This window comes from Mchenga conophoros, linkage group LG7, assembly GCF_057382185.1.
Source record: "Mchenga conophoros isolate Kocher_MC1m ecotype Shallow Benthic linkage group LG7, M_conophoros_male_GT1.1, whole genome shotgun sequence".
In the NCBI taxonomy this organism is placed as follows: Eukaryota; Metazoa; Chordata; class Actinopteri; order Cichliformes; family Cichlidae; genus Mchenga; species Mchenga conophoros.
In genome coordinates, this window is record NC_140532.1 from 13385444 (window position 1) to 13408285 (window position 22842).

The 22842-nt window shown below is 39.0% G+C and overlaps 3 protein-coding genes across 6 annotated transcripts; 1 reads left to right on the forward strand and 2 right to left on the reverse strand.

The window, feature by feature from the left end:
- Positions 1-889: 889 nt before the first annotated feature.
- Positions 890-4236, reverse strand: lrrc61 (leucine rich repeat containing 61). Of its 2 annotated transcripts, XM_085282203.1 has the most exons (9): positions 3965-4236; positions 2908-3003; positions 2682-2828; positions 2510-2570; positions 2259-2344; positions 2113-2178; positions 1949-2017; positions 1676-1801; positions 890-1571 (listed from the first exon to the last, which is right to left on the reverse strand). In XM_085282203.1, exons 1-9 carry the CDS (start codon positions 3990-3992, stop codon positions 1465-1467), a joined length of 786 nt encoding a protein of 261 aa, XP_085138329.1. In that variant the 5' UTR covers positions 3993-4236; the 3' UTR covers positions 890-1464. The 2 variants fall into 2 exon arrangements, with proteins under 2 accessions (XP_085138329.1, XP_085138330.1); XM_085282204.1 differs by lacking the exon at positions 1676-1801 and having other exon boundaries at positions 3965-4232.
- A 745-nt stretch (positions 4237-4981) lies between these two features.
- Positions 4982-15265, forward strand: cib2 (calcium and integrin binding family member 2). 3 transcript variants are annotated; one of them, XM_085282206.1, is made up of 6 exons: positions 4982-5302; positions 6568-6602; positions 8395-8506; positions 11893-12040; positions 12118-12313; positions 14393-15265. In XM_085282206.1, exons 1-6 carry the CDS (start codon positions 5252-5254, stop codon positions 14412-14414), a joined length of 564 nt encoding a protein of 187 aa, XP_085138332.1. In that variant the 5' UTR covers positions 4982-5251; the 3' UTR covers positions 14415-15265. The 3 variants fall into 3 exon arrangements, with proteins under 3 accessions (XP_085138332.1, XP_085138333.1, XP_085138331.1); XM_085282207.1 differs by lacking the exon at positions 4982-5302 and adding an exon at positions 6403-6450; XM_085282205.1 differs by lacking the exon at positions 4982-5302 and having other exon boundaries at positions 6427-6602.
- Positions 15266-17998: 2733 nt separating this feature from the next.
- Positions 17999-21760, reverse strand: LOC146569719 (uncharacterized). Its single transcript, XM_085281098.1, has 8 exons — positions 21534-21760; positions 21289-21431; positions 20707-20873; positions 20076-20165; positions 19589-19754; positions 19349-19504; positions 18550-19239; positions 17999-18458 (listed from the first exon to the last, which is right to left on the reverse strand). The coding sequence occupies exons 1-8, from the start codon at positions 21586-21588 to the stop codon at positions 18411-18413; spliced, it is 1515 nt and encodes a 504-aa protein (XP_085137224.1). The 5' UTR covers positions 21589-21760; the 3' UTR covers positions 17999-18410.
- Positions 21761-22842: the final 1082 nt, after the last annotated feature.

Genomic DNA, 22842 nt, shown 5'->3' on the forward strand with positions numbered 1-22842 from the left:
GTATATATATATGTATATATATATATATATATATATATATATATATATATATATATATATATATATATATATATATATATATATATATATGACTCGCCTGTTCCCACTTGAGCTTCTCATTTCTCCTGCCTTCATTCAGATTTTGTAAAAACAGCTTCCTTTGCTTTCTTACTCCCATTGCCTTTTTTATCCCCCTTCCTCCATTTCCGCCGTATTAAGCCCTCTATCTCTGTCCTACTGACATGAAAGACGTTTTCTGGCCTTTGTCATATGTGCCATTTCATTTCCTTTAACTTCATAATGTGCTGATAGCCATAAAGTGTTTGCTGACTATCAAAAAGTCCCAATAACTGTGCTGTAAAGCGGCCAATGATAAAGCTGAATCTGAACTTACTGTTATTTTTAACTGTCTTATGATTGCATCGACTGAACTACTAAAAGTATTGAAAGTATTTCTCCTGTGTATGCTGATTACGTCTTTATGTCAAATGGAATGTAAAACTCAAAGACAGGATCTCTCTTGGCTCTTACTTTTCTAACTTCAGGATAAAGATAATGAAAAAAGACTAAATTAAACTAAAACTAAATGCAAGCTTCTCATATGGGCTATATTGTAAATAGCATAATAATAGTGAATGTCTGCAGGTGCTTAGCGTTGCAACACTATTACCGCCTGCAGGTGGCGCCAGTGGACCGCTTCTAACACGCCGAGGAACAACTTCTGCAGGCTATAACCTTCTGCTTTATGTTTTAAAATCATGTTCATTGGTTCAGAGTGAGCAAACATGGGTCTGTATGAATATATGTATGAGTTGTATACATATCACACACATGTTTTGTATAATATATACAGATATATTAGTAAAAATAAAAGCGGGGGTACACCATTAAAGCTTCATACGCACTGTATTTTACACATTTTGATTGCACATATAATAAACTTTATGGTATAAAACAAGTAGAAACAGCTGAAGCAATCATTAAATCACCTTTTTCTTTTTGCAGAAATTGAACTTGCAAAGAAAGCACACAGCATGGGACACAATAACTTCCCGAATTCTCCAGCAATGCAAAATGGAAAAAAGCTATAAATTACTGAGAACCAATAGAAAATCTTAAGCAGCATAAAACAGCTCTCAGCATAAATGGAGGCTACAATATGGTACAAAATGCACACTGTGCAAGTAAAAGACATCTTTGAACCAAACTGAGGGCTGTCGGTACGGGTAAAGGTTTTCACACCACCTACATGTTTTGTCCAATACCCAATGCATAGGATGAGTACAAGGTCAGCAAATGCCACACACTGCAAGACAGCGCACGTGTGTCAGGCAATGGTAAATGTCAAGCATTTCGATACAAAGTGGTTAATCTGCAAAAATCTACAGTACATTAGCCATGGTATATCACACAAGCAGAGAAGTTGATAAATGTTGCCTACAAATGTGTTCGAAATAGGCCGGCTCAGATGGCATATTGTTTTGGTTGCTTCTTCAGGCTCATGGATCTTTCAGTTTGTGAAATCACATGAGTGGCTCTGTTGTTGAGGAGTCTGCATTCATGAAGAACATCTGTACAAAGAAAAATACATAAAAAGTCAAGGAATGCACTATGCATCTAACACTGTTAGCAACCAGCTAGATATCTAGGAACAGGTCTGCAGATATTCTCTTACCATTAAATTGCTTATAGGCTTCTTCAATAATGGCATTATTAGATCTCTTTATCTCCCAGTAACTATCTTCCACCCATGGCTTGCAATCAGAATGTTCAACAAGCTGTCCATTCTTGTACAGACCAGCTGATCATCATTCAAAAAAAGTAAATATCAGTCTCGGTATATTATACAAGCAGAGGCAAACACAAATGCATCACAACTGTCAGCGGTGCCACAATCACCAAATTAATCCAGTAAACAAAGTGTGACAACAAGTTCATTCAAATATACCTTTTATGGTATCATCAATGTCCTTGCATAACTGATACAGATCGCTTCCACGCCCAACAACTCTTTCACCTGCAATTTAAGCAGATTAATTCATTAAAACACGAAACTCTTACAAGTTAATGTTGAGCAGTTAAATGTCCAAAGAATGGGGAAAAAAAACTTACCATCCAGGACTTTGATATTGGGGAACATCTCGAGAACTACCGCTCTATATGAAGAGTTTCTGCACACTGCCATAAAGAAACTTAACATGAGTTCATTAATCGAGAATTTCCATCCACTGGAATATGTTCAAAGTCACCAAAATTACCTGGATTAGTGTAATTATATGTGTTGTCTTTCAGACGTATATTTTCTAGCTTTCTCAAAGAAACAAGGCAGTGTAGGTTCTCAATACTGTTGAAAAGCAAAACAGACATGCTCTTAAAATGCCTAACAACATAGTAACTTATGCATAAAGCTTTTCTGCTTTTATGTCAGTAACACAGCCGCTTGTGACATATTCACATTTTTAATCACCTGCAGGAAAAAAAAAGACATTCAGTGGTTATTTAGTCTTACCTGGATATAATATTACCAGCCACATTTAAGTTCTGTAAAACGTCACAAGTGCGCAGGGGCTCTGGAAATACAAAAGCAGTGACCAATTTATGAGAAATTTTAAAGCCTTTTCATGACAGTAATCATCTTAATAATGCAAGAAATAAATAATCTTTTTCTTCTAAAATTGTACCTAAATTGGAGACCCTGTTGTTAGACAAATTGAGGACTGAAAGAAGCCGTAAAGATGCTAAAGGAGCCAAATTTGTGATATTATTTCCAGAGAGGTCCAGTCTCTCCAGGTTTATACATTCCCCAGTGCATCCAAGATCATGTATACCTACAAGACATACAATTTAAATCATAAATGAAATGCAAATTTTGCAGAATGAAATGCTAATATATTATTTCCATCTTACCGAGATTTCTTAATTTGAGAAACAATATCGACTCCAGATCAAATTCCCCGGTACGTGACTTGAGCAGCACGGCAGTTATCTTTTCATGGTCTGCATCTGAAAGAATACGAGTCACAAGACTTCAGCAGAGCAAAGCATATTTATTTTTCTATTTGCATGCACCCACTCTGTCATTGTTCGTGAGTCAGCACAGCAAAAGAAAACGCTAGAAGCACAGTGTCTGTTCTGCTTACAGTATAAGCAAATAATCCAGGCAATCATCTCTAATAGGGGACAAAAAAAAATTCAGACAAGCAGTTTCTGAATTTCATATCTGGCTGCACGCTGGGATGTCCTCTTGAGGATAGGGTCACAAACAGATGTGCTGCTGGGTGGTATTATCTCGCCAGTTGTATGCATAAATAAAAGAAACCCAGGGAGTTATATTTGGCTTGATTCCCTGAGGCAGTGTCAGCCAGCTCTTATTAAGAGAGGTAAAAGGAAATCACGGTTGACCAGAGATGATGATGATAATGATGCTGATGTAGGGCTCTGTTATTTTCTTGGTGATCCTCTTATTATATTTTCAGATATGCAGCACAATTTTTATTTACTTATTTAAAAACTAAATGAGCACTGACAGACATGGATTTATATCCTTAAATATGACAGAGAATGGATTGGGTGTAAGCAGGGACTAATGTTTTGCACTGCACCTGCAGAAAGAAAGGTCACGATGTTTAGATTACCGCACAGTCTGCCAGCAATAACGTTACAACTTGTTAGCAGAGGCATTAAAGGGACTTTGTTAGCCCATGTTAGCTATATTCGTGAGACAGCGGCTGCGTGAATTAAATCATGAGGATGATTCAGCCGGATGAAAGTGGGTGGGTTCTTGAATATAATTAAAAACGTTCCCCGTCTGTTTTATTTATTTATTTTGTCATGAGATGATATAAGCAAAATGTTGTGTAACAAACAAAAAGGGGTTATGTTGTAGCTGGAAGCACAGCTACCTAGCATAAGCAGCTAGTGGCTAGCAAAGCAACGTAGCAACAAGCTACCCATCACAACTTACCTTGGTCCTTCTCTCGCTTGGAGTCCATCCTGGGCAACTTTGCTACCTTCAAAGCTGCCTAACCCGGTAAAGAGCGACACTTTTAACCAGTGTGGTGGTTAGGAGAGGTAGTGGCTCTGTGGGGTGAATGTGAAATTATCATCTGTCCTGGTGTGCAGTCAGGATACGCTCACTGTACTGCCGTGCTGTAAATAGCACGCAGGTGGATGAGACGGACCTCAGTCTCCGCAGCCGGCAGAGGGATGGGGGAGGCGATCATCTGCGGTGCAGGCTGCTGAAAGAAGCTGCACACCTGCTTAATTAAATATATAAATAAGAAATGCACATATATTAGATGCCGCTTCTGTGCAACAGGTTCTCGGGTCAAATAAAAGTTGTCGTCTTGCTACTGTGCCGTCGATAATAACTATGCTGGGGTTTCTGCATTTGTGGTATGCTACTACTATATCGTATATAACAGAATAGTTATGCATTGTACCAAATGGTAATTAGCAGCGGAGCCAAAAAAAAACAAGTTTTTCTTCTCGTAATTACTATACATATAAATATAATATTGGGCTTGTACTGTATTAAATCTGAGGTGGACATATTGTAATATTAAATATCATTGGCATAGTCACCTGTAAGATAACTTTAATCATTGTATTTACTGTGCATACTGCAGGTTAACAATGTATATGTTTTTTTTTATTTTTAAAAACGAGCAAAAAAAGTGCCCAAATTTTACAATTTAGCAATAGCGGACTGGTTTAAAGCACAGATTGCATCTTATCAGTGATATCAGTAATAGTCTGTTCGCAATATTGTGTAAGATAGAAGAAGAAAAAAGATGTTTAATTAGTGTGTAATTAAGTGGCCCCAAGGTGAGGTTACATCATTCCTGTTGCTAGCAGTTTCTAGTTCACAAGTAGGCCTTTTTATTTATTCATTTCTTAGCTCCGGTCCCATTGGTTTGTCTGGACTCCGGTGGACACCATCTGGGTACTTAAGGAGGGGAAACAGATCACTTTGCACTCCTCGGGGTCAGCAGACAACATCCACTGGCTCCGACTTAAACGAAAATCTTTATTACTAAGATATATTCTTGACGCACTTCATCTACTTTTGCAGTCGTGGAGGACATCGTCTGGAAGGACACCAATACCCTTTGATAGGAGTTTGCAACGATATAAATTCATCTTGTGCGGAGACTTTGTCTCTGCGGACCTTCTAAATGCCTTTCATTGAGAAAGGGCTTTGGACATTCAGTGCTGTGAATGTGTACAAGCAACAAATTACTTGATCAAGATGGGTAATAAACAAACGATATTTACCGACGAGCAGCTTGATGCTTATCAGGTAAGCTTGTGTCCATACCTGTGTTTGGAATCTGGATGTCAAGCAATTCATTCAAGTGAATAATGTTTTAATGTCTTAATTATGTGCAGCCAATAAACACATCACTGGAAAACTTTGAAGGCTAAGTGAAGTAAAAATTAAACATGTTTTTTTTTGTGTGTGATTATTGCACTCCTGTTGTTAGACTAACACAAATCATCATTTTATTTATCTTTTTATTTTCTCAGATATTGAAAAGAGGGAAAGTCACTTTATAAATATTGATTATTACCATCTCTAGGGTGTTTCGTTGGTCCTAGTCCCCCCATCAATTTCATTTATGACAGACAAAAAACAATTTCCTACTATAGTGTCGTCAGCTATGGCCACATTTTTATTTAAATATTGATAAGCAGATAGCAAAAGGTCTTGATTTCATTCCAAACTGGAGGATATCATGTAAACTGATCATCTAAGAAGATCTGACCTTTTGTTCCCTGTAACAAAAATCCAGGTTTTCCCAGAGAGAAAGACATCCTCATATGCACAGGTTTATCATGTGATTCGCTGTGGGCTTAATAATTGATGCCAAAGCCAGCGATGATGTGCCGTGAAACTCTACTCTCAGGACACAGTTTCTCAAGAGCTTCTCTGGTTACTTCAACTACTCCTAGAGTACCGTTTCTGTTTGTCTAACAGTTGTTATCTCTAGAGTATCACTTGAATTTATATCTTTCTTCGGCTCAAATAGATCATTGGATACTGCATCAGCGTGCTTCATTCAACGGGGAATCTAGAACCCAACAGCTATAACTTAAGCATGACTGTAATGGCATTTCTAAGTGTCAGCACATTGTTATCTCGTGTTATGGAGCATAGCAGGTAAGGTTGACTTTAGTAGGTGTATCGGTGAAAGCAAAAGGTGCAGTCCCTTGAGCTCATCTGACTGCACCCTAACACCCAGGGGAGTAGCTCAGACAGAATTCATACAAAAGACAAATGTAAACTGAGGTGCCCCCGGTAGAGCCGTTGGATAATGCGTGTGCCAGCACATGCATGTCAGACAACAGCAGATTATGTTCTCATGTACTTAAACGCATCATCGTTTAGGAGAAACCAGACACCCCGCTCAGTGTTTTACAGTAATGATTCTTCACAGATGTGTCATTGTGAGCATTTTATGCAAATTTCGATTGCACCTTAAAGGATTTGTCATCATGTTCAGTGCTATAAAACCTTCAATTCAAAGTATTTGTTTTTCACATGCTGTTTTTCTCTCATTGCAGGATTGCACGTTTTTTACTCGGAAAGAAATTCTGCGGTAAGACTTTGATTTTTTTTCCTTTTTATTCTGAAAAATCACTCGCAGATATATGTTGCACTGTCTTTCATTTAAACCACATAAATTCACCACTTACACTGACCATAAGAAGATGCAAATATGTTGTTATAAGCCTTTCTTTTATTTTCCTGGGGTATTTCTTTGCTCTTTGGACTATGTGTGCTTTAACTGGGTCAGGATTTGGCAATTAATACTGTATGTTAAGTTTTTTCATCCATTCTTTCATTACATCGCTTTGTATAAAATAGATCACTACACTACAGCTAGCATACATGACCAACATTACCTTGGTATTCCTGGAGTTGGTTGGGCTGTTTGCTTCTGATTTGCTGATTTACAGTAAATCAAAAGCTGAGTTTTGGCCTAGAGACACCAGTAACTTACCAAATGGCATGCATATATGTGTGCCGTTGTGTTGTTTTATGTCATAAAATTGTTTCCAACTGAGTGTTAATGGTAACTTATGTGCAGTGACGTATGACCCCAATTATATATGTATATTTGTTAACATTAAAAGCTTTCACTATATTGTAAGTTTTCACTTCATTTCGTTGTAATATTTTGGTTTGAATCATGGTAACAGACCTAGAACAAGATTCAGAGATTTGCTGAAATACATGCAGCTTGACATCTGAGCAGCTAGAACAGACATACAATGGATATACAGATGTTTCACTCAGTAAACATAATGTGGATTATGATTTATTTCATATACAAAATGCATATAAATCTGCATAGTGTAGCACAGTGCTGCTATTTATAGTGTAATGGCTCCATTCCCTCCTTCATTCACTATCCAACAAAGGTCGAATGTTGGTCTCTTTAAAGTATGAAATACAGGCAAATATACCATTTAGTCAATGAATGGAAAAGTATGTGGATTTCTGATTTGTAAACAGTGCTGTTACATGCAGGTGTTTGTTAGTGACGATCTAGAAGGTTCTGTCCGTTAGCTGTAGCTGTAGTATGTTAGGTAAACCTTTTGAAATTCACGTTGACCTTTTGACTGCCGTATCGTTTTCAGAGCCATTCAAAAAGGGTGTCACATTTCTGCTTATACATTAAAAAAACTAAATCAAATAAATATGATAACACTAGTTGTCACGACTCACTGGACGGCTTAATTTCTCTCCTGTTGTTGCTTATCCACTTGATGACAGGCACAAATGACTCGCTTTTTTCGTTAACAGAAGTGAGCACTTACTGTACCTTTGCATTTCACTCTCTTTTGGCTGTGGTTTGTTCTAGATGTTAGATTAGATTTTTTCTTTTCTTTTTTTAGCAAGAAATTCTTTACTAATTTGCATTTATTTTTACAACAAAATAAACAAAATAAGGCATTTGAGAATTCTTTGTGTACTTGGTTCTCCTCATTGACATCAATTTGACCAAAGCTAGTAGTGCTGGATACTAAAAAGAGGTCACAATAGGGTGCTAAAAACACTTCTTTCTTTGGATTTAACTTCATTGACATTGCACAAAAGTATTCAGAAAACAAAATGCAATTTGGAAAAGAAGATATATTGTTCATTTTTATTAGAGGAAGTATGTGACATATATGAAAAAACAGTTAAATTTAAACAGGTTTACTTGTTTCAGTAAACCTCACTTGTTCCTAGCAGTCTACCAGTGAAACTCAGTCACTTTGACAGGTTTATCTAGTTTAATTGTAGTAAGTTTGTTCTCAAAGACTAGCGTCCCTGTTGATGAATACTCAGATATGCCCTGAAAGTATTGACTTAAAAGTCAAAGGTCTATTTTCTTTTCCTAGGCTGCATGGCAGATACCATGAGCTGGCTCCACATCTTGTACCAATGGACTACACCAATGAACCTGATTGTAAAATCCCATTAGCCTTAATAGTCAACATGCCAGAATTAAAGGTAAACCCCCCACCGCTGTTTTAAAGCTCTGTTTTGTCAATGTGAGCAGTATGCTTGTGTGTGTAGAACTGATTGTTAACACTGCCCGTCTGGCTGTACTCCACTACATTGTGTGAGCTTTTGAAAGTTTATGTGCCGTGAATTGCTCTGACTGATTCTAAAAGTAAATCAAAAATAAATTTCAAATGCCATTTTGCACACTGTGACATCTCAGCCACATTTACCTCAGCTTTTCTCTGAAACAAGCATGAATGCCATACCCTTTAATATGAAGCCCCTATTCCCCGCAGAGTATTACCACAGACACTCACGATGCACCCTTCCTCTCAGCATGATTGGGCCTTGTCTGTAAAACTGTCACAATAAGGCTGGGTTATAAGGATAGCAGAAAAAAGATGGAGAAGACTAAAGACACAATTGGTCCTCTACAACTTCATGACTATAAATTTGTCATCCTATTTTATATATTTCTATTTAGCTGACCTCAAACTTTACCCTGGGCAATAACACTTTCTTATTTGGACTCACTGAACTACAAACTCTGATTTAATAGCATTGTCTTGAATATCGTGAATATGCACTACCAGTCAAAAGTTTTAGAACACCACAATTTTTCCAGTTTTTTATTGAAATTTATGCAGTGTAATGTTTCATTGCACTCTGAAATGAAAGCATTTTAAAAATAAGCAATTGAAGTTAAAAAGGAAATCATCAATCAATCAGTTTATAGACCAGAATGTATTCTAAACTTTTGCCACCTTTGGCAGATATAACAGCTGAACACACTCGTGCCATTCTTTCTACAATAGAAGTCAAATATTCTTCAGAAAGTTCTTCCCCATATCTGTTGCAGATGTTCCCATAAATGTGTGGCACTTGTGGGTTGCTTTGCTTTCACTGTTCTGTCCGGTTCATCACAAACCAGCTCAATGGGATTTAAGTCTTTAGACTGTGCTGGCCACTCCATGTTTTTAAGCTTACCTTGTTCTTTTTCCTTATGTAGTTCTGGCATAGCCCAGACTTGTGTTTTCGGTCATTATCTTGCTGTAGGTTGAAACCTTGACCAACTAGGCGCATACCAGAAGGTATTCCATGGCGCTGCAGAATGCTGTGGTAGTCGTATTGGTTCAGGGTGCGTCTCACTCTGTACAAGTCACTGACCCTGGATCCAGCAAAACAGCCCCAGACCATCGCACTTCCTTTACAGTTGATTACTCAGAGCACATTACTCCGGTTCTGGCCTCCCTGCACTGGCTTCCAATTGAATTTAGGATTCACTTTAAAGTCCTTTTCTTGATTTTTAAATCCTTTAATGATCTGGCACCTGCATATTTGTCTGATTTGCTGAAGCCCTATGTCCCCACTCGTTTGCTCCAGTCAGCTGAGGAGCTGTTGCTCTCAGTCCCCAAATCACGGCTGAAACTGAGAGGAGACCGAGTGTTCTTTATTGTGGCTCCAAAGCTTTGGAATAATGTTCCTCTTCACATTAGGCAATCGACATCAAATTTTGATTCATCACTCCATAATGGCTGTGTTTCATTGGCCCAGGCAAGCCTCTTTGTCTTATACTGACATCTTAGCAATGGCTTTCATGTTGCAACTCGTCCTGTCAAACCTGCAGCTCGAAGTCTTCTCTTCACAGTTGAAACTGAGGCTTGCTTACTATATGTTGTCGTGTGAGCCACCTATCACGGAAGCTGTTGTCCTCTGATTTAGTTGTGGGTTTGGGTCTGCCAGACCTCTTCCTGTCAGATTTTGCTCCAGTTTCTGAGTGCCTTTTGATGGTGGAGAAAACTCTACTTACTGACACCTTGACTTTCTTTGTAATTTCTCTGTAGAAAGACCTACATTTTTAAGTGTCATCAACCCTCTTTTACTGTTAATTGCCTTTTTTCTCGTCATTTTTGTTAACCCATTTTGTGTTCCCTTAAAAAGGACTTTTTGTATAATTCTGAAACATACATTATTTTTCAGTTATGAGTTACTTTACCTTTTTTTTCTACCTCTTGCTGTTCACCACTTGCCTTTGTACCATTTCAAGCTATTCAAATTCAAATTCAAATTCAAATTCAAATTTTATTTGTCACGTACACAGTCATACACAGTACGATATGTAGTGAAATGCTTGGACAACTGCTCGTGACCTAAAGAGAACAAAAAAAAGGAAAAGGCTATGAATAAGATAGGAAATAAATATGAAAAATTAAAAAGGGTAAATTTAACTAGGAAGGAATAAAATATAAATTAAGGTTAAAAATGAAATAACTGTACAACACAAATTAGAATGAAGGGTAAATTTAACTGGGAAGAATAAGATAAAATATATAAATTAAAGTTGAAAATAAAATAACTGTACAACAAAATACACAATACACAATATAGAACTATATAAGAATGTATGAAGAAATCTAAATATAAATAAATATATACACAATAACAGCAGCTGTACAAGTATTAACTGGAAATGAAGAATATAGTGACCAGTGTTGTGCAAAAACAATGTCCAGAAAGTCCAGTGTGTGTGTAAGAACCATATGTGTGGGTCAGTACTGTGTGGTGGTGTGATTGAGAGACCGTATCGCCTGCAGGAAGAAGCTCCTCCTCAGTCTCTCTGTGTTGGTCTTCAGGGAGCGGAATCGCTTTCCTGACCTCAACAGAGAGAACAGTCTGTTGTTGGGATGGCTGAGGTCCTTCACGATCTTCCTGGCCTTGGTCCAGCACCGCCTGCTGTAGATTGAGTGCAGGTCAGGGAGCTCGGAGCGGATGGTGCGCTCAGCTGACCGCACAACCCTCTGTAGAGCTCGTCTGTCCTGCATGGTGCTGTTCCCGAACCAGGTTAAGATGTTTCCCGCCAGGATGCTCTCTATGGTGCACGAGTAAAAGTTCCTGAGCACCTTGGAGGGCAGTTGGAAGTCTCTCAAGCGTCTGAGGTGGTAGAGACGCTGTCGGGCCTTTTTCACCACGGTGTTGATGTGACAGGACCATGACAGGTCCTGCGTGATGTGAACTCCGAGGTATTTGAAGCTGTCCACTCTCTCCACTGGGCACTCGTTGATGACGGGGGTCTGGTAGTTCCTCTCCTGCTTAGTGCTGAAGTCCACTATCAGCTCCTTTGTCTTACTGACGTTTAGAAGGAGGTTGTTCCTCTGGCACCAGTTCTCCAGATTCCAGATTCCTAATCTCAAACTATTCATTGGACTTGAACGACCTGAATTGCAATAAATAACTAGAAAAATTGGGGTGCTCTAAAGCTTTAGAAAATCGTTTTCTTATTAAAATATCTTATGTTTGCCATTGCAAATGTGTAGGGCTTTTTTGATGAGTGATTTTTATGTTTAGATGTAAACAAAATTCTGCAGTTAAACACAATCATGTTTTCTCTCCAGGAAAATCCATTCCGCAACAGGATCGTGGAGTCATTCTCAGAGGACGGGATGGGAAATCTTAGCTTCAATGAGTTTGTGGACATGTTTTCAGTCCTGAGTGAAATGGCTCCTAGAGAACTCAAGGCCATATATGCCTTTAAAATATACGGTAACATTTCAAAGCATCAGTACGTTATAGAACTTCATTAATTAAAATGTTCTAATTCTAACTTCTGTTGCTGATAGATTTCAATGTGGATAATTACCTGTGCAAAGAGGACCTGGAAAAGACTCTGAATAAGCTGACAAAGGAGGAGCTGACTCCTGAAGAAGTTGAGCTGGTGTGTGAGAAAACCATTGAGGAGGCAGATTTGGACGGAGACCACAAACTTTCTTTTGCTGACTTTGAAAATATGATATCCAGGGCCCCGGATTTTTTAAGGTAAATAAATTCATGTTATTGCAACAACATTGATAAATGAAAAACAGAATTGGACTCTGGATTCCTCCCACAGTCCAAAGACATGTTTGTTAGGTTAAAATAAAACAACTGGGTGGCATGTCATTACTTAAACCATGTCATGCAGACACGTTGTAAAAAGAAGAAGGCCTGGATTTCAATCAAAATTGAGGTGATTATAATTGGCCCTAGAAATCTCACAAACATTGTGCCTAATCAGGTACTTATTCTGGATGGCATTACTTTGGCCTCAAGTAACACTGTGATGAATATTGGAGCCATTGTTTGAAGAAGAAAGTGTATACTTTATTGGTCCCCGTGGAGAAAATCCCTCTCTGCATTTAACCCATTCACTCAGTGAAGCAGTGGGCAGCCATTGGGCGCCCGGGGAGCAGTGTGTAGGGACGGTACCTTGCTCAGGGGTACCGCAGGGTAGCTGTTCAGGGGAATCGAACCCCCGACCTTCCGATCATGGGGCCACCACGCTACCTACTGAGCTATCCCTGCCCTGCCTTGACCAGGATTGTCATGATCTGCTGGCGCAGACTGCGCTTTGAACAGAGGACTGAACTGCAGACGTTTATAGACAGGACTGGGCTTAACAAAAAGTGAGCCGTTAATTTAGGCTGGGTGAAAATCAAACAAAAACGCAAAACAAAAGGCAAAATGAGACTCAGACTAACAACAACCTAAACTGTGCATGGAGCATGGAGCAAGGAGGGAAATGAACTTGCGTTCCGGCAAGGGACAACAGGGAACTGACACAATGAATACACAGGTGATTAGAGAGCGGAGACAGCAAGGAAACATAGCTGAAACAAATAAGACACAGAAACAGGAAGCAAAACTAAACACAAGCACATGAGACAAGGGCCATCAAAATAAGACAGGAAACTCATTAAGGCGCAGGCTAAGGTACACAACTTGACGTGGGAAAAAAATAGCTCACACAGCAGACATACATGAAAGAGCTGAAAGACAGAGCGAGCCAGGGAGCTAGAGATGAGAGAGAGAGAGAGAGAGAGCGACGGAGGCAGAGGGGAACAGAGCGAAAACAAACATGACAGAGAGAATAAACAGAGACATAACCGGGGAAACGGATAAATAAACACAAGACAAGAGGGATGAGACAAAGACTAAAGGCACAGACAAGAAACCAAAAATACAAATAAACCTTAGAGGCAATAAAGGAACTAAACTCAAGACTAAACTGTACAAAACTTGAACTTAAAACAATCTTCATCATGCAAAAGAAAGAATCATGAATCCAAAATAAACTCAAAACGCTGGGTCAAAAACAGTACCAGGAAAAGGATATGACTGCTTTCTTTTATTTGTGCAGTATCTCCAAAATTAGAACTATCCCTTTACAGAGAAATGATGAAAAACCAGTTCATGTATTCATTACTGCTGTAATTTAATCATGCTGCTCTAAAACTTCTATAAAAAGCCTTCAGTTTATCCAAATTCTGCAGCAAATGTAGAAACAGGAACAAGAGCCAGAGAGATCACATTTATTCCATATTGGCTTCTCTTCACTGGCTCTTTGTTAAATACAGAATTGAATTTGAAATCCTTCTCACTCCTAAACAGTTTTGAATAATCACCCCTCCCCAGCTGATCACAGCAGATTGCTGCCCCTTACTGAGCCTTATTCTGCTGGAGGTTTCTTCCCGTTAAAAGGGAGTTTTTCCTTTCCACTGTCACCAAGTGCCAAGGGAGATTGTTTGAATGTCAGGGCTTTCTCCAGAATACTTTAAGGTCTTTATCTTATTTGTTGTTGTGATTTGCTGCTAAAATAACTAAGCCTGAATTGAATTGAATCTTATGTATATGCTTAAACTTATTTTGTGTATTTTACATTGTGTTTAATTATGTGTCTATTAATGTCTGTGTCACCACTGTTGATTAAACTGTTATCTTGTCTGTCTTGGCCAGGACACTCTCGCAAATGACATTTTAAAAATGAAGAATCTTATTTCTCAGGTTGAGTAAAGGATAAAAATGTTTCATGCACAGTAATTGTTACTTTTCTAATAATCAACTTTATTATTTTTTCAGTACCTTTCATATAAGAATCTGAGAGGGTTGGATGGACAGCTTCTAAGTTGGCTGGACCTCAAGACTTTACCTGAGCCATGTCCTGATCACAGCACAGTGGTTGTCTGTCACTATCCATCGTCCCTCTCTGACCTTTACTGCAGTCGGAACTTGAGAAGATGGATTCTGATGATAGCAAATTTTCTAAACCCTGTAATTGTTTTGAAACCATGAAAAGGCAGCATATCAAATGTTTGAATTTGATGCTAAAAACAAGAAGAAGGGCTAGAAAAATGAAAAGCTGACTAACACAAAAAAATTATCACAGCTACAAAGTATCATAGTTAAATAGTAATGTGACCGGGTATAATGAAAAAGAGCAACTCGGAGAAATGCATTAGCTATTAATTGTACTACATAATCTAATCAAAAGTTCAGAGAAGATGTTGTCTTCTCAAAGAGATGTCTCTCTATGCAAGGACAAAACTAAAAACCAATACTGAACGGCACACTGTGTTAAAACCAGACATATCAGCAATGAATATCATTGCTTGGTCTCAGGAACACTTTCAAAACCATTATCATTGAAACTACATTGCACATGATTCCCTGTGAAGTCTTTCTGCAGTGGCACCTCCAGAGACATCCAGTATTTATAGAGCTACAGATAAAACTTGAAGCACAGCAGCAGGATTAGGGGATATTCTATAGCTATGCAATAAATTAAGTATTTATGTTGTTATTGTGCTTGTACTTTGCTTGAATATAATGACAGTCATGTTGTACTGTTCTCCAGTTAGATGAAGGGCTTTGTCATCCAAACTCTTTGTGGTAGCTTTCATCATCTGCCATTTACACAAGATGTCAGTTACTGCCATGTTTTGGATATGTATTTTATAGGACTTCATGTAATGTCTTGTATTTGTCTTCCTTTGAATAAATGTTGTTTTCCAGTGTGCTCTGACTTAATGCACTTGTAATTTACTCATAACAAAATATGAAGATGTTTGCACATTAAAAATTAGGAAGCATGTGCTTCAGCTTAGCCTCTCATGTGAGCTATAATACATTTTTAGGGAGGATGTGATTATTAAGACAGAGCTGCCTTGCGTTCACCAGCCTCTGAACATCCTGCACATTCGGCTAACTTCAGCAGAAAGCTGGAGGAAATGGTTTTGGCTATGTTGGTTGATGATTAACATGTGGTGGTTTCTTGGCTGGAGGATACAGATTTGCATCAGTTACACATGGTGTATTGTGTTTTAGATTTGATGTTTAGCTCGGTAGTTCTCATGAGTCGTACTGCAGAATTGGTTGATAGGTATAGCCATACATGCAGACCTTCACAGTCACTAAGGAGATTGGGTCGGCTGAGGCTTAAATCTGATTTTTCTTTCTTTTTGGCAAGTGCAATGATTGCAAAATGGTCTTGACAAGTTGAAAGACAGCCTTGGCCAAGTGCTGAGGTGCTCAAATACAGAAAAGTCACACGCAGAGATACCGTTTGATGTTGTGTGTTTTGTGGAAAGCATTTTGGTATTGGTAACACAAACTGTAAAGTGTTGTGAGCTCCTATGCCACCACAGGCCCAGACAACAGGCAGAAAAGGTATGCATGGTGCATCTGAGCAAACTCTATGTTTATGTGCAACACCTCATCTGGATAAAACACAAGTGCAGCAGTAAATGGAATGAATTCTCCTCAACTGTACTCTGAAAAATGAAGAGAGGGAAACTGAGGGCCTTATTTTAACTGACAGTTAAAATCTGTTCAGCTGTTGTGTTCAGTTTAATAAGCAATCACCAGAGCAGCTAGTTAATTCTTCAGTGTCTTATCTGAAGATTCATTTATGAGGACAGCATCAAATATTCAGGGCAGTAGAGTGCTGATTGCAGAGCTTCATTAATGACGGGTGTCACAGGGAACATCTGTTAGTTATGATCTCGGCAGAGCCACTTTCTGCTGCAGTGTGATTATGATGCTGTAAAACAGCCATTACTTTAAGCAACTGTTTCTGAGGGTGAGAGCGGCCCAACAGGGTGTGAAACCCACGCTGGTTTCGCTGCTTGAGAGCTCAATTTGATCTGATTTAAACTCTCTCGCTTTGCTTCGACAGCATAGCGGTGAAGATTTCTCGCTTTTCTTTAAAAATGAAATAACTTGTGAACAATTTCAAACACTTCACTTGAGCCAAATATACATTCAAAAGTGTACATAAACCATAACAAATAATCAGTGACAGCGTTAAGTGAGTAAGCTGTGTGTTTGCGATTGTTTCGAATATTCTTTATGGCAACTGAGAAAACGTTGTCGAGATAAAGACACTAATGACATGTGGGTGAAAGCTCTCACACTAATAGGTAGACCTTAAATGCAATTTACATTTATTATACGATCAACAATAAGCCTTCAAGCTTCAACAATTTCACGAGCTTTAAACACAATAATACACTGTGCTGTTAGTAACGGTGTAATATGCAATGCCTGTCAAACACATCAGTTACCCTTAAGTGTTTCTTAATGCTACATAAAGTAGTTATTTATATAATTGTAAGAATGTACTGCTTAATCGCTGTCAACCTTACACATTTTGTTATGTCAGTGTGCTTTCAGATGTGCAGAAATACAGTCAGGCAGTTATGACTCTTGTCTTTGATAAGTTTTTAAAATCATTACCCCATGTTTTCCAGTGACGCTTTATCATGTAGATCTCAATTGTGAAACAGAAGGCGACAGAAATGCCACAAAGTTAATGATCTGCCAAGCTGAATGTTTGATTATCAAGAGCTTTAGCATATCCTAGTCTGCACTGCCTGACTTAAACCAGGAACTGCTTATTTCCTAACATCTGTCACACTGTCCTACATGAAACGACACAATAGCTCTACTTTTCTCCCCCTTTTTTTTTCTTTTTACTGCTTCAGAGGATAACCATGAAAGATATACACTAAGTATTCCCTTTATTGTACTTTTACTGGCCCCAGTAAAAGTATAATTAAAAAAGTAAAAGCAAATGATAGAAGTTAATAAACCTTTAACCCACTTCCCCGTTGGTGTCACAAACAGACGTTTGAAAACTGTATGCAAATAAAGTTTCCTGTGAATGTGCAAAACTGACGGAAGCAGCATGTAACATTTTTAAAGATCAACTGTAAACACGGTGCCATGAGATGAATTTCCACATATGGTAATTTTCTGTGACAACATGATTTAGTGTTTTCAGGGAATGCTCTTTGAGTGAGCGATGGAAAACCATAATCAGAGTGCATTACATGGCCAAGGCAAGCTAAAGGTGGAAGCATTTTCATAGCAGTGATAATAGTTGTACGTTGTTGTATCCTGATTTATTTTTATTTATTATTTGCATCTCGAGCTCCACACGTGGAAATGCTGTCATCGCTCCACAGCAGCTCTAAACCGCACATCCCCATTTCTTCACAGTTATCCTCTTCTCCGTTACCTACAGCCCGTAGACATATCTGCATACATATATGCATCTACAGGATACATGTTGACAGGAAAGTGTAGCATATACGCCCAGGTTTGTGTGCACTGATGAGAAGTAGATGAAAACAGTTCTCCTCAACATAAGCTGCAGTTCAAGGTGAATCACATGCTGTGGACTGAACAGCAGGTTTTTCCCCCTTTACAGTCATACTTTCATTGGGGCCCCTGAAACCTGCGTAGGGCACTGCTGTACATTTTCCCCACCCTAATGATCACCCCGAAAGTAATTATTTAGTAATATTCTAATAACAGTAATGGCATAATAATGATCTTAGAGCCTCTTATACAGTAGATTGCTTTTAATATGACATACACGTAACACAGTTTTTACCACATGTAAAAACCTGTTCGTGGAAAGGAAACTACACACGTATCGTTATATTTTTAAATAAATACGTTAAAAAAACCATACATAAGTTCTCATTAAATCGTTAATACATAACAGTGGTTTTCCAGAGTGTATTATGTAGTAGTAGTGTGAAATCATCAAAACAAGTAAACGTTTTCCTCAGTACGCTGTAAAGTAGCCTCTTTACCATTTCTTCTTGTTCTCAGGGAAGAGCCACTTCCATTTGTCGTTCTGTAAGAGGTAAATAAATTCATTATAATACAAGTATGACACACAAAAGAATTATTTCTTTTAATTAAAGTGCTTTGAAAACATTACAAACCTTAAATCCCCAGGACGAGTTGGTCTGTTTGCGTCTCATGTCCTCCAGAGGCTCGTAAGTGTTGCTGCTGGCTTTAGGGTTGATTGGTTCCTTGTGGCCGCGAATCGGCTCATATGTGAAGTCAGCGGGGGCTTCGCCGGGGACCTCGGCATACACAGAATCTGTGCGCTCCTCTGGTATTGACAATCTAGTGTCAAAGGACGTAGTGTGTGGGCTCCCGGGCCTGCCAGCCAGGTGATAAACTGCATTATCACTCAAGTAGTCCAGGCTGTGGCTGCTGCTTGGTCTGCTGCCCAAATCTGTCCTCTCTGACTGGGAGCTGCTGCCGTTACCTTGTCTGACTGGCCTGGGGGAAAGTCTCGGAGGGGTGTCGGGAGGTGCGTTCAGTCTGTAAGACTGCTCCCCGTCAGAACTGCTGTCCAGGAGTGGCAGAGACCTGCTTTTGCTGTCTAGGATGCTGAGCTCCGAGTAAACGGATTCTGGATGTGACGGAGGACTACATCTGCCATTGATTTGATCCTTGGAAGTCGAACTCGAATTAGGTCTGGGTAAACTGTCCTGATGCATGTGTTGGTCTCTGGGTGTAACCCTTGGCGACTGCTTCCTGAGTTGGGCGTACAAAACCCCCTCATGCTCGTTGATGGTGGCACTATCGAGGTGCCTGCTCCTTCGGGGCAACGGCGGACCTTCCTGTTTTACAAAACAAGTTTCTAAAAGTCAGTGAGGTGAAATAAACAATGGAACTATTTTCAGCACATTAGTTTGGACAGCAGCTCTATAATTTATTGACTGTATTCACCTCGTGCGCCCTGTTGCCCTTTGGTGGCCGTTTAGGCTGCTCATCTAAACTCGAGTTTATCTGTTTTCGTTGCCTGTTCTTCACAGCGCTGACAGCGGCAACAGGTTTTTCTTTGGGGCTAATCTGGATAACATCATATAGGTCTTCATCCAGGGCCTGAAAGAACAAAACATCACTTGGACCTCTATCTTTCACCTTTGGCATTTAAAAAAAGAACTCAAAAGAAGAGTTTTGTCTCACCTCAAAACACGAATTTGTCAGGTACTCTCCATATGGTTCAATGGGGCTTGTTTTGTAGTAATCTACCAGACTGGGCACTGTGTCGTGTACCTCGGTGTCTCCATAGACTACAAACTGCCCCATTTCATTCTGGTTTATCACAAAGTGTCGACAACGATCCCTGCCTCTGCAACAACAACAACAACAACAAAAAGTTTGTTAAGCATTGACACATTTTATAGTTGGAGCAAACTAAAATAACATATATTCACACGACTTTCTGACTTTTGAAACATGAATATCCTCCAATAAAATAAGCCACCAAACAAAAGCTTAGAAGTGGGGTTAGAAAATAGATAGATTTGATCGATTTGACACACATTATCTTTAAGACACTTTATATATACATAAGTCATAATTTCTGTAAAACAAAGCAGTTTACCTTCAGCAGCACAACAACACTACACAACTCCTACTTTAGTGTTCTTTAGACTAAACCACCACTCACCTATAGGACAGGATGTACCCGATGGCCTTTTCACTAAGACGGATCAGGAAACAGCCGAGCTCCCTTTCTTTAAGAATTTCTTCAGCATCCCTGTAGACAGACCAACAACAGTGTTAAATTCTCCAACTCCTAACTTTAAAAAGTGTTTCAAAGACATTTGGAGAACATTTACAGCAACAGCCTGGTAGATTATGGGCATAGCGAGGTGGATTGTGTGCTGCACCGTGGAAATTCTATTTCGTTACAGTCCCTTTCCATAAACTTGCCACTGCCAATCACGTAAGTGTGCACTGAATGTGGGTGTGTGCTGGAGGAAAGGCCAGTAGGTGCCAGTGGGTGTATTACAAAGTGGACACTTTCCATCAGAGGAAAGGTTTATTTTTATTTTTATTTTTTTGGATACATTTTCACAATATGACCAAAAATAAAAATAAATACATGAACAAAAAGCCTCGTGTCTTTTTACATTACTATATTATATGTTTTAAATTATATGTAAAGAAATTTTTTTTTAAAATGTGGCTTTAGTAGCTTAGAGGATATGATTTGGTTTTAGAAAAAAAAACTGGGTGTAAAAAATGATTATTTCTCAGTTTGCTATTTCCATTTTTTTCCTTTTATGAATCCTTACCGTCTTGTGATGAAGCCCAGGAACCAAGCTGGAAGGAGTCCGTTGCTGACCATGAGTGGCACCTGAGTCTCTATGAACCACTTTGATGTCAGCTCCCTGAGTCTGGCTTCAGTCCCGTCTGCGTTAGGATCCCCTGTTGTGTCCCTTTGCTCCATCCTCGTCCGATCCTGATTAAAAACACACCGTCATCCGCTGAAGACAACCAGCATTTATTCCCCAATGTTTGCTGTGTGGCAGCATTTTAACAGTCTAATTTGCTTATTTTCCAGGAGGCGTCAACCACAGCCTGAAAGCAGCTCAATGTTCTCATAGCTTTAAATGAAAGTCATTGGCTGCTGGAAAAGTCCGGTTACACCTGTCTGTGTAAAGCGAGCTTCTAGTTTAGTACACAGCATTTATTTGCTGTTACATGATATCTGATGTTTTAGAGAAAAAATATTCAAAATCCACAATGTTCTCGTTTTACTCAAATAATACTTTGAGGTTTTATAATCTATCTCTAAGTCAAACATCACATAAAAGCAAGTTAGTCACTAAAAGAGTCAGCGACTAGTTCGAAAAAGACTTGTAAGCAGTTCTTACCTTGAAGCAAAATTTTAAATAGGTCCTGATGCAGGGAGATTTTGTCTGTTTTTGATCCTTTGGTCTCGACTGTGAAACGCGGCACACCTTTTCAATTCTGGGATACTGTTGTCTGTAAAGTAAACAGCAATTCCTTTCAATCCCTGGAAAGAAAAGATCAGAAAATTAATTTAATTATGAATAATTTAATTATAAAGTTCATACAATATTCCTATAAAGTATTTAACAATGGCGAGAGTACATACCTTTCCTTGAGATTGTCACTGTGTGGTTTGAACCCGGTGTCATTTCAGCAAACATTAAAATACTTCTCTTAACTTCTGAACCGTCTCTAATCTCCAACTGAAAGTGTCTTGAGGGAGTATGACACTACATGGGAGATATAGACAGATGACATTTACAATTACACATATTTTTCCACTGGTCTGGAAAGTAGAGGTACATGGCAACGGGCAAGGCGCAGTTCAAACAGTTCATTTGCATCAAAAAGACAGCTGAAGGCTGCTGAACAATGTGAGAGCTTCCTGAAGAGAAACGGAAAGTAAGCTTTACAGAAACTGTGGTTTGTGTGCACACGAGTGCATTGGTTTGCAAGAGGAGATGTTTAACCCACGGAGTGTCTGATTACCAGAGTAATGGGAGATAAGTTGCGTCAGCAGTTGATCTTTTGTGTTTTCTGATCTGGGTTTGAAGCAAGTTCAGATCATTGTTGCTAAAGCTGGACCAAAAATGTGTAGGAATGGAAATGTTTGGAAAGACTGTGTATGTTTGAACAGATTTGGAGGGTAGAGGGCGGGGCAATAAACAAAGCCCCAGTAAGATGAGGTATTTCCAAGCTTGTTTTTCAGGTTCACATACAGTAAATACCTGCTAACTCATTCCCCCCATTGGTTGGGGACAGGCGTCATGAATCACCTCCAGCAGTTTTTGCCCTGTGGGGAACAGTAGGAACTCCCACAGGGGGAGATGCAGTAACGAGAAAGAGTCTGTGTCATAGCGAGCAGGATGAGATGGGATTTCACAACTGGATTTTAACATCACTTACAATTTGGAAACATGTTTCCTGTTTATACACAACTGATCAAACACTTGGGTATTGTGTACAGCAATGTCATTTAGTGTAATTTAATTTAATTTAGATGAATGAACGCAGAGCCAATAACTGAACTGTTATGTTCCACAAATGAGTAAGAGCTGCTGTACAGTACCATGGCCTAGAATTTCAACACTCTCTTAAGGCGGCTCTTGTTGTTCTTTGTGAGTCATTATGTGCTCCTCTGTGGGAGTAGTAAGGTTTGGGGTTAAATGTTATCACCGGTCCGTGTTTGTAAAGAATCCAATGAACATTACATTCGACCGATCGCGCTGTGTGCTGTACGTAAAAGGATCGGCAGAAATTTATTTGATCTACAGCACATATAAAAAAAGGTGCCAGACAGGAGGATGTCTAGGCTGATAATTTTTTTTTAGCCTAACACACCTATGAGGGGGATGTGGATCTTATAAAAGGTCACAAGTCAGTTTAACAAATGCAAAATGTCATTGCAACGGAAG